We start from the raw sequence: 11,999 nt of genomic DNA, 5'->3' as shown, positions 1-11,999 counted from the left end.
CTCAGCCTCTCCTCCCGCCCACGGCCCCGCCTTCCGCTCCTTCTGATTGGCTTATAGTCGCGAGCCTCTTGCGGGGGATTGGCTGAGGATGGGCTGCTCCTGAACCACCCTTCCCATTGGTGTATTCAAATAACTAACCTCCCGCGCTATAACTGGGGGTACGGATCTAAGGTTGCCTCAGTTCAAACGCTTCGGGCGCCCGCCTTGAACTTGAAGCCGGAAATGCCCACAAATACTGATTGCTTCGGGTGGGATTCTCAGCCCCTTCCCATTTCTGTTGTCCCACCTAAGTTCCTCATAAATTCTTTCCCCCTGTTTTTTTGCCGTTCGACACGTGTGTATTAGGCACCTACTACGTGCGCGACTGTGAGGAGTCAAAGAAAAAAATGACATTTCGGGGCCCTCAAGAAGCTTAAAATATAGTAAGAGGACTGAGGGAGAGAAACACTTGTAAAATTATTTTCCAAAGGGACCTTTTCTGTTGTGTTTTTTTTTCTTTTTTTTTTTTTTTTGGTGGGGCAATGAGGATTGAGTGACTTGCCCAGGGTCACACAGCTAGTGTCAAGTGTTTGAGGCCGGATTTGAACTGAATCCAGGGCCAGTACTTTATCCACTGTGCCACCTAGCTGATTTTTTTTTTAATAAAATCTTTATATCACAAGCACCTAGCACAGCACCTGGCACATAGTAGGAGCTTCATAAACGCTTGCTGAATGTACTCAGAAAATATGCAAGGTAAGGAAATAAAAGAGGGCAAAGGAAAGATCCAGACAAAATGCTCCAAGAAAATCTGAGACCTTTGTTAAGTACCTACTGTGTGCAAAACTCAACTAGATTTAGAGAGAGGTGTCCCCGGGGATATATTGAGTTTATATAAGATCAGGTCCCTGTATTAAAGGAGCCTAGAGTCTAGTCAAGAGGACAAACAATCTCAAGCATGACGACTTTCTTCTCCCTAGGACCCTTTTAAAATTAATGAGTACCATATTGTACCCAAAATGATATTCTGGGAATCCATTGTCTTCAGCAAGTCAAGTCCACAAGCGTGTTTTAAGCACCTACTATGTGCCAGGTGCTCTGTTGGGTGTTAAGAATACAAATTGCAAAAAGTCTGGAGTTTACACTCTTGGGAAAGCTAAGATGCAAGGATATAGGATATAGACAGGATAAACTGGAGATAATCTCAAAGGGAAATCATTAAGGGGTATGGAAAAGGCTTCTTTTGAAAGGTGGGGTTTTATATGGGACCTGAAGGAAGCCAGGAGAGTCAGGAGATGGAAATGAGAAGGGAGAGAATTCTTAGAGTGTGGGGGACAGGAAGCAACAATGCAAGGAACTGGGTAATGGAATGGAGCCCAGTGTTACTAGATTGAGAGGTACTCTGAGGGGAGAAAGTTGTAAGAAGATTGAAAAGGCAGGAAGGGGACAGGTTATAATGAAGGGCTTTAAAAGCCAAACAGAAGACTTTATGTTTGATCTCACCTCAGACACTTACTAGCTGTGTGACCTTGGGCAAGTCACTCGACCCCAATTGCCTTAAACATCTGGGGCCATCTCCAGTCATCTTGATAACATATCTTGCCACTGGACTCAGATGGTTCTGAAGGAGAGTGAGGTTGAAGATCTTGCACAGCCCTCCATCACTTCCATTCAATTCAGTGCAAGTCATGACATTAGGGTGATGTCCTCTTCCGGAACGAAAGACAAACAACAACAGATAATAAAGAGCCAGTGGAATTTATTGAATGGTGGGGTGGAGGGTTGTGACAGGGTCAGACCTTCACTTTAGGAAGATCACTTCTGCAGCCTAGGGAAAGATGGATTGGAGAAAGAGCAGGCAGGGAGAACAACCAGAAGCTTATTGCAATAGTACAGACATGAGGTAATGAGGGCTTGCACCAGAATGGTGGCAGAAGAAAGAAGGGGGTTTATAGAAAGATATGACAATAAATAAGAGGCCCCAACTCTCCCTCACCACCCATTCTCCCTAGAAGGACCCCTGGATTGTTAAAATAGCTATAACGGGTAGGGGGAGCTTCTGCCTTACCTCAACTGTCTTGAGTTTGAGGGAACCACTTAGATTTGCCCAGGGTCACACAGCTAGTGTCTGAGATCATATTTGAACTCAGGTCTTCCTAACTCTAGGCCCTATACTCTTTCTACTGAGCCACCTAATTGCCTCTTTAAATGAAGAGAAACCTATTTTCTCTTTCCCCCTTTTCGTTGGGTAAGGTTATCGATCAGCTTCTAGTAGCCTCTTACCATATTAAGTTGACTTCCTGGTCCCCTAAGAATATAAAAAGGCCCACCAAGTTGGAGTTGTAGCCCCTTCAACTTGGTGGATGTCCCAAGACAGCCCTGACAGATTTCCCTATGGAAGGGAGAGGTAGCTGCCTTTACCCAAGCTAAGTGCTGCAGTATCCTTATTAAATATCCTTTCTAGACTATAGCTAAGTAAACCTCCTTTTATTAATAGCTGAATGACCTAGGAGCACCTCCTTTTTAAAACAGAATTTAAACTAATAGGGTTTTGGCCTGAGTCAGGCCTGCCTATCATATCTTCCATTCTGGTTTGATGAGAAAAAGACCTCCTGGTGGCATTTTAGAGCCATGTATTTGTTATGGACCTGGCTACCTCATTTGAATGGCCCTGGGTACCCCAGAAGTCCTCTGGGGTACATCATAGAACCTTCTCATTGAAAAACTAAAGCAAAGGACAGACACACCTCAAGAGATAAGTGGCACCTGATTGGGACTGAGCTAGCTCCTTCATTCCAGCCTCCCCACCCCTGGGGAGATAAGATTAGGTGTGGCTGCTGCCTTTGTGTTGGGAGGAGGAGAGAGATGGCTTGAGAGATCTGAAGCCACCCCTCACCCAACTCCCCCAGTCACCGCCAGTGGGGGATGGTCCTCCCTCAATAAGGGAACTTTGTGAAGTCAGATGGTCACCCCCATCAGTCCTCTATAAAAGTATCTGTCTCCTGCTCAAGGAGATAGATATCTCAGAGCCAAGTCTCTGTGCTATGCCTTCTCCCCATGAGAAGTCCAAGGATTTCTCTCTTGGTCTACTTTCCCTAGCACCCTAAATAAACTATTATTTTATTCTAATTGGATTTGTGTGCCAGAGGGTGTAATTCTACCCCAAACCCCTACCCCTATCCCAAACCCCCACCTATTCACCCCATAACATAATCATTATTAATTTTACAACCAATTTAATTACCTAAAAGGAAAGAGAGGATTTCCTTCAGTCTGGGACCATTCAGTTCCCCTACAACTAAAAGAGCCTAAACTGTAGCCAGAAGAGGTGGGGTCTCACTTTGGCTAAACCTGTGGCTAAACCATCTTCTGATTCCTGACACTGAAGAAGGTGGGGATCAAAGAGAGTAATAAAAGGTAGCTGAGAGGACCCCAGCCAACTCCAGCAGACAGAGCTTTCTGGTTTAGGAGCGTTGTGAGGTGAGCACAGATTCCCTCGGGCCATGCCCCCTCCACAGTAACACCTAAAGGCAGGACCCTTTCTCTATTATCCATTAATAATGCCTGCCTAATTAACCGATTCTTTCATTTTCACTTTAACTCATCTTCCCCTGTCATTCATGGCAAAATACAAAAGAAGGGGTAGGGAAAGGGAAGAATCCCATCAGCACATGAAGCCACAAGTCTGGGTTAAAATCGTGATGCTCTTTACTTTGGATACACAGAAAACTCCACAGCTGCCTCAGAAATTCATACTAAGCTATCCTCCTTCCCAAATGAAATACATTGAGTTAAATGTGCTCATTGGCCACTTCCTTTAGTCTGCTTTTTATTTCATAAACTTCACTGATGCTTTTCATTTTTTACACCACATTCATTTCCTGGTATACCTCTCCCTTGTAGCAAAAGAAAATAGGACTGCAAAACAACTCTTCCTTCAGCATCCTACATCTACAATCCCCCATCTCTTTGTTGAAAGGAGGGAAGCGCTTCTTCATTTGTTCTCCAAAACCAAGACTGGTCACCATAATTCATCTCAGTTCAGCTGCTTTTCTGGGTTGTTTTTGTAAAAATTAACTACTATTTATTTATACAGCATTTTAAGGTTTGTGTTATCTCATTTGACTCAGGAGACCTCCACCTACAGTTTACTCTAAATGCCCATATTTGTGGGAAACTGGGGTCCCTGGTTCTCATACAAAAACTCAAAGTAACAAATGCATATTGGATATTATACAGTCTTTATTTCACTCGACATCATTGTTATTGAGTTGTTTCATTCATGCCCAACTCTTTATGACCCCGTTTGGGGTTTTCTTGGCAGAAATAATGGAATGGTTTGCCAATTCCTTCTCCAACTCGTTTTACAGATGAGAAAACTGAGGCCAACAGGGTTAGGTGACTTGCCCAGAGTCACACAGCTAATAAGTGTCTGAAGCTAGATTTAAACCGGGGAAGATGAGGCTTGCTGATTCCAGGCACTGCGCTCTATCCACTGTGCCACCTAACTGCCTGAGGAATCTTAGGAGCCCACAAATAAATACAGAAAACTTTTGGAGCTTTCAAAGACTCACAGGAGCCCATCATAAAGTAATCAAAAAAGTTCCCCTCAGGAGGAATCGAAATTGGTGTTGATAGCAGTCAGTCAGACAACCAGCATTTCTTAGGCAGGCACCTAATATGAGCAGACACTGTGCTAAACTCTGGGGTTACAAAGAAAGGCAAAAAACAGTCCCTGCTCTCTAGGAGTTCACATTCTAATGGGGGAGACAACATACAAGATAGATCTAGGATAAACTGAGGGTAACCTCAGAGGTAAGGGAAAGGCTTCTTGCAGAAAGCTGGACTTTACCTGAAACTGAAGGAAGCCAGGGAAACTAAAAGACACAGATGAGGAGGGAAGAGTGTTCCCAGCATGAGGGAGGGGCATTGGAACCACTCAGAGTTGAGAGATGGGAGTGTCATGTTCAGCTGGAAGTCCTGTTTTCACTGGATCACAGGGTATGAGGAGGGGACTAAGAGATAAAAAGACTTCGGGGCAGCTAGGTGGTACAGTGGATAAAGCACTGGCCTTGGATTCAGGAGGACCTGAGTTCAAATCCAGTCTCAGACACTTGACACTTAACTAGCTGTGTGACCCTAGGCAAGTTACTTAACCCTCATTGCCATGCCCCCCCAAAAAACTGGAAAGGTAGGGAGGGAAGAGGTTATGAAGAGCCCTTAAAGCTAAACAGAGGGCTGATTTGTTTTTTTTATTTGATCCTAGAGATAATGGGGAGTCATTAGCGTTAGTGAAGAGGGAAGGATAATAGGGAAGATAATATGATCAGACCTATGACTTATTTAGAAAGATCAATTTGTCAGTAGAGTGGAGAACAGATTGGAGTGGGGAGAGACTTCAGGCAGTAGAACTAAGCAGCTGGCTATTCCAATAGTTCAAGCATGAGGTGGTGAGGACTCAAATTAAGGCAGTAGCCATGTCAGAGGAGAGAAGGGGGACTATATAAGATATGTTATGAAGGCAAAGAAGACAGGACTCCATAACTGACTGGATTTGGGGGGTGAGAGACTGAAGAATAGATGACACCCATGTTTTGAGTGTACGTGAATGATACTAAAAAAGTTCAGAAGAATGGAAACTTTGAGGAGAAAGTGTGAGAGAAGAGCAATCCACTTCTCAATAATTCTGGGGAACTCAGCAGCAGGGCTCTTTTATTTCCTTCTCCTGAGAAGGAGGCACCCTAGTGTGCAGCTAGTGGGTGCAAAGAAAGGGGGCTTGCAAGCCCTGTTTTATACCCTAGTCCCTAACGTGAATGGACCCTCCCCTTTTTCATCATTGATCTGATTACTCAAGGGTTACAATCTACTCGAAAAAACTAGCTAATGGGAACGCAGTATTCCCACCCCTCTTCCTTATATGGGTATAACTCAGGAGTGGACTTTATTCTTCCTTATATGGACACAACTCCAGAGCGGACCTTATTGAGACCAGGGCTCCTTGAACCATGTGATTTTGTTAGCCAGAGAGGGAGGAGGGGATCTGAGACCTTTGTCCTACAAACAGGTCAGGAGGAGTATGATTTTTTTTTTTTTTAGTGAGGCAATTGGGGTTAAGTGACTTGCCCAGGGTCACACAGCTAGTGAGTGTTAAGTGTCTGAAGCCGGATTTAAACTCAGGTCCTCCTGACTCCAGGGCCGGTGCTCTATCCACTGCGCCACCTAGCTGCCCCTAGGAGGAGTATGATTGACTGTTATATCCTCATTGAGAGGAGACAACTACCCATTTCCTCACAGAAAGATAATTTCAGTTTGAGATACGCTGAGTTAAAGATGTCTATTAGACATCACTTTGAGATGACTAATAGGCAGTTGGAAATGTGACACTAGGGGTCTGGAGAGAGGTTAGGGCTGAATGAGTAGAGCGATTCATCTGCATAGAGATGAGGAGTGAATCAATGGAAGCCAACGAGATCGCCAAGTGAAACAATATAAAGAAAGGAAGAGATCCCAGGGCAGATCCTTGGGGAATACCCACCGTTAGCAGATATAACCTGGGCTAAGATCCAGCAAAGGAGAAAGAGCAGTCAGATAGGTAGAAGAAGAACCACGAGAGATCAGTGTCACAAAATAGCAGAGAGCCGAGGGCATCAGGGAGAAGTGGGTGACCTGTGCCAGAATTTTCAGAGAGGTTGGGAAGAATGAGGACTGAGAAAAGGCTGTTAGATTTGACAATTAAGAGATTACTAGTGACCTTGGAGAGAGAAGTTTCATTTCACACAGTTAAGAAGAGAAATGAATTAGGGATGGCTAGCAGGCAACTCTCCAATAATTTAGGGAATCCTTAGCTCTCCAACTAAGTCCTATACAATTCCAACCAGACTTAATAGTGCCCCTTGATTTGGTCTCCCCTAAACCACACTTTGGAGCCTGCTGGAGAGGCAACCCTCTTCCTGTTTGGCTCGTGCTACATGTAATCGAGAGGGATGAGAATGACAGTAAGGTTCCAATCTCTTATACCTGCTGTGTTGTGACTTTATATCTCCTCACTGCTCCTCTGGCCATCGGGTTACTAAGGGTTACTGTCTGTCATAGCAATCCCCAAGGCTGGCTGGTACTACCCAATAAATCTAGCTCTTTTGCCTGGAAGACTAGAGTCTAAAATTATGCTACTCAGGAAATCAAGATTCTCCATCCTTAACACAAGATAATAGGGTCCTAAAATATAGTTCATAAAAACTCTACTCTCAGACCACATGGATAAACATACATTTGTGAAACAGCCAGATGGTTCAGTGAATAGCTCATTGGATCTAGGGTCAGGAAGATATGAGTTTAAACTCAGCCTCAGACACTAACTGTATGACCTTGGGCAAGTCATTTCACCTCCTGTATGCATCAGTTTCCTTGTCTGTAAAATGGTGTCAATCATAGCACCTACCTCCCAGGGTTGTTGTAAGGGTAAAGAGATAATATTTGTAAAGCACTTTGCAAACCTTATATGAATGCTAGGTGTTATTACTACTGTTGCTATTATTCTTTTTTTTTAATTGAGGCAATTTGGGGTTAAGTGACTTGCCCAGGGTCACACAGCTAGTAAGTGTTAAGTGTCTGAGGCTGGATTTGAACTCAGGTCCTCCTGACTTCAGGGCCGGTGCTTTATCCACTCTCTGCCATGCATTCTTACAAGACTCTTTTTTAATTGCTTTTGTTAGGAACTTGACAAATATGACCATTCCAACATTCAAAGAACAGAAGGAGTCTTACATATGAAACTGAGAACTTCCAATACAGTTTGTTTCTTCAATATGTATTAAATCCAATACAAGAATAACAAAACTGCCATGCCTGTCTGTGTCCCCATCTGAAATGTCCACTTCTTCCTGTTGCAATCTAGCTTTTCCACCACTCTACTGGTTGCTGACATCCCTTGGGATTAAAAGTTTTATTTTTTATATTTATACATTTTTACCTTCTTGGACAAGCTACATATCCTTTGACCCGGTGGCCTAGGAAATATCAGCATATGCCAAACTCAGACTAGTCCCATCTTTTTCTCCCTGCCTCCTGGACTTCTGCTTCACGCTACTGAAACCCTTTCTGTCTTGATTTTCCATCCAAAAAAACGGTTTTAAGGAACAAGGCTTAAGTAGGGGGAAGAGAAAGGGGTAGAGGAGGTTGAGGTAGGCCAGAAAGCAAGGCCATGTGCTCTCAGTGGTTTACCTGTAGAAGGAAAAGCTTGTTAAAGGTAAGTTATTGTATTGCTAGAGTTTGGGGTACACCACATTGTTTTAACTGGTTCCCCAATTCTCTGCACGCCAAAGTGGCAGGGGTTTCCGAATTATCATTGATTTTTCCAATGCCGTGGCTTTGTCTGTACCACGAATTTGCCATAGGGGTTTATTCACCTGGTGAATGATTACATTCAGCTGCTCATCCAGGGTCAGGTTTACTCACTAATACTGATCTAGAGGCTCCTGTATCTAACAGCCATAATACATGTCCCCAGCTTTGAGGGTCACATGAGATTCGTTACTCTGCGGAGGTCAATGGATTGGTATAAGGGTGTCATAGAATCAGGGTCTGGGAATATGTAGCTTTCAGTATCCATCTTCCCTCCCCTTTGTCTCATCAATCCTGTGCCCCCCTCTGAGGGAGTCCATGATTACTCTGATTCTGGTTCTGTCCTTCTGAACATCTCTTTTTTTTTTTTTTTTTTTTGCGAGGTAATGGGGGTTAAGTGACTTTCCCAGGGTCACACAGCTAGTAAGTGTCAAGTGTCTGAGGCCAGATTTGAGCTCAGGTCCTCCTGAATCCAGGGCTAGTGCTTTATCCACTGTGCCACCTAGCTGCCCCTGTAACCTAATTCTTATAGGCAAAGATATGCTGGTAAAAGTTTAACAACAGACTGGGGGCATGAGCAGAAAGAGCCAGATACATTTTAAAGTTTAATCTGCATTATTAATATTTCTCCATCTAAGGGCAGCTAGGTGGGGCAGTGGATAGAGTACCAGCCCTGGAGTCAGGAGGACCTGAGTTCAAATCTGGCCTCAGACACTTGACACTCACTAGCTGTGTGACCCTGGGCAAGTCACTCAACCCCAATTGCCTCACCAAGGGAAAAAAAAAAAGTCAAACAAAGTATTTCTCCATCCATACCTTAAATTTAAACAATCAACAAAACAATAAATGAAGCCTTGATTCATAGCATTTGCTGATTCCTGAGTGTAAATGCCCACCCTGAAAATTTTACAATCTGCTTTCCCAAGCTGGCTCCACCATGCTCCACAGGGGCTCCAACAGCAGCAAATGTGTAGGTGCCACTGAGAAAATCTACTCCACCCCCTTTCCAGCAATCCTATCCAGTGACCACCAGATCACCATGTGACAGTGACAGTCAGAAGAGCTCTGTCTCACTCCTTTTTGTTTTGAACAATAGAACAATCTCTCTGAGAAAGCAGGGATGTGTTTCAACAGATCATACAATCTCATTACATCGTTTTTCTTCCCAACCCCAGCTCCACCTTTCTTCTAAATGTCCCAGTTATACTCTAGGGTACCACCATCTTTCTAGTCACCCAGATTCACAACCTTGATTCCATCTTCCACCTGTCACTTTCATTCAATCCACATATCCAATGTGGCTAACTACCCAAAGTAGCTAAATTTATTGGTGCCTCCACAGTTCTTACATATATTCCCTTCTTTCCTCTCACCTAACCAACCACTCTAGGCTGAGAGGGACTTATCGCCTCTTTCTCAGACTATTGAAATAATCTCCTAATTGGTTTCCCTGCCTCAAGGCTCTCCTCTTCCCAATGCAGCCTCTACACAGCTGCCTCAGTGATTTTATTAAAATGCAGGTGTGGTACTATGTGACTGTCCTGCTTGGTAACCTGCAGAAATGACATGCTAAGATCAAAGATCATTTTTATCTCATTCTTTTTAAAGGATATGTAAGTTTCTATAAATTTTATAATGTACATTATTAGTATTATCAGTACATGTATGTCATTTATAAATAAGTAAATATACACATATGCACACAGGGGAACATGATCAAACATTTTATACTGATTGAATATACAATCACAAAAGTTTAGGAACCATTGCTTTAGGTTAATTTTATGTTTTGTTTATGTTTATGTTTATTTTTAAATTCAATTTAATTTTATTTTCAGGTCTTCATTCTTTCCTTCCCACCTCTACCCTCCCCATCAAAAAAGCAAGAAAAACTAAACTCCTGTTACAAACATGTAGAGTCAAGCAAACCAAAGTCAATCGATCAATAAGCAAACATTTATTAAGCACCTACTATATGCCAGGCACTGCACTAAGCATTGGAGTCCAGCATTGGTCACATTCAAAAATGTGGATACATTTCATTTGCATTAGGCTACTTTAAAAGAGACTTTTCTCCTTCCTCCCCATCCACCAGAACATTTAAAGAATGCATTTTAACAGACTATATCATGGTTTTTAGGGGGAGAACATAAAGTGCTATCTTCACATACTTTCATGTTCTCACAAAAATGTTCTGATGCAAGAAGGACACTTATTAGCCTCTTTGGCAGCCAAGGACAAGGAAATAGAGAAACAGAAGCATTAGGTGACTTACTGCAAGTCATACAACTAGTGACAGTGACACGAGACTGCAGTCCACTGGCTCCTGATCCTTTGCTACTTAAATTGGACCACAAAATATTCAGCACAAGAGAAGCAACCTGGTATGGTGGAAAGAGGTTGGGAGAGCTGAATTCCAGCTCTTTTCTGCCACTGGCTCTAGTTCTGTGGCCATGGACAAGCCATTTACCCTCTCTAAGTCTCAAATTCTTCATCTGAAAAATGGAGATAATAATAGTTGTGTTGCTTACCTCCCAGGATTGTTGTGAAGATCAGATGAAGCATTAATTTGGTGATCATGAAATAAAAAGTACATTATAGCCATAAAGTGTTATGGAAATGCAAGGTATTATTATCCTCATTAACTCAAGTGTTTTGAAATCCTTTTCCCTGCTTCCTCTTCCAGAAGTTGGAGTCTGTGTTGGACCTGCTGCTAAGGTAGTTGGGGCTTTCCAGTAATGTACTAAAAGCTGTAATTCCCTGGTTTCCTTGAATGGAATGGTAGAACCAGATGTTCTCAAAAATCTTCCCTTGCCCCTCAGTTTCAGAAATGAGTCTATTCTATGAACTGAAGCCCTTCAATATAGGGCTTCTTAAACTTTTCTCACCCACTACCCTTTTTTGTCCAAGAAATTTTTATGCAACCCCAGGTATATAGGTATATAAAGTAGGTATACATAACCTTAATTTTTTAAATTTGCAAAAATTGTGTAATTTTTTTCAATCAGTTTTCATATTCTAGATCCTTGAGAGATACAGCATCACTTGGATCCTGTGTCCAATGGCCTTAGCAGGAAGATTGCTTCTGAACTTGGCCCGAACCATTCCACTATTACCATGAGCCTGAGTAACTTTCCCCCAGATCATTTTTGTTCTGTTGGGTTTCCCACCAGGAATCATTGTGTTGTTTTTTGCCTTGTATACATAAGCGCATCTCTTGCCCAAATAGAATTCAGTTTCATCCCGAGCATGGACTCCTTCAATTTTCACAAGAGCTGTATGTTCCCTCTGGTTTTGCAGTCCTCGCTTATAGCCAGCAAAAATGGACTTGGACCGCAGTCTTCCAGACATTTTGCTGTTCTAGAAGTCCTGTTTCCAGGAGGCCTCTGAGGCTCCAAAATGGAGGGAAAAGTATACATAAACTTTTATTGTTGCCAAATTTTTCATGACCCCCCACATTCAGTTATGTGACCCCATATGAGGTCAAAACCCACCGTTTAAGAAGCTTTGCTTTTAGGGGGCAGCTAGGTGGTGCAGTGGATAAAGCACTGGCCCTGGATTCAGGAGGACCTGAGTTCAAATCCAGCCTCAGACACTTGACACACTTGACACTTACTAGCTGTGTGACCCTGGGCAAGTCACTTAACCCTCATTGCCCTGCCCCCCAAAAAATTAAATTA

General features: G+C 42.9%; 1 protein-coding gene across 1 annotated transcript; it reads right to left on the bottom strand.

Annotated features, from left to right (window-relative positions):
• Window positions 1–11,337: 11,337 nt before the first annotated feature.
• On the bottom strand, window positions 11,338–11,670 carry LOC122740072 (60S ribosomal protein L35a-like). Its single transcript, XM_043981894.1, has one exon. The coding sequence runs from the start codon at window positions 11,668–11,670 to the stop codon at window positions 11,338–11,340; it is 333 nt and encodes a 110-aa protein (XP_043837829.1).
• Between the last annotated feature and the right edge of the window lie 329 nt (window positions 11,671–11,999).

The sequence above is a fragment of the Dromiciops gliroides genome, chromosome 2 (genome assembly GCF_019393635.1).
Source record: "Dromiciops gliroides isolate mDroGli1 chromosome 2, mDroGli1.pri, whole genome shotgun sequence".
Lineage (NCBI taxonomy): Eukaryota > Metazoa > Chordata > Mammalia > Microbiotheria > Microbiotheriidae > Dromiciops > Dromiciops gliroides.
The sequence above is the reverse complement of the archived record's forward strand: the minus strand, read 5'-3'. Positions and strand labels throughout refer to the sequence as shown.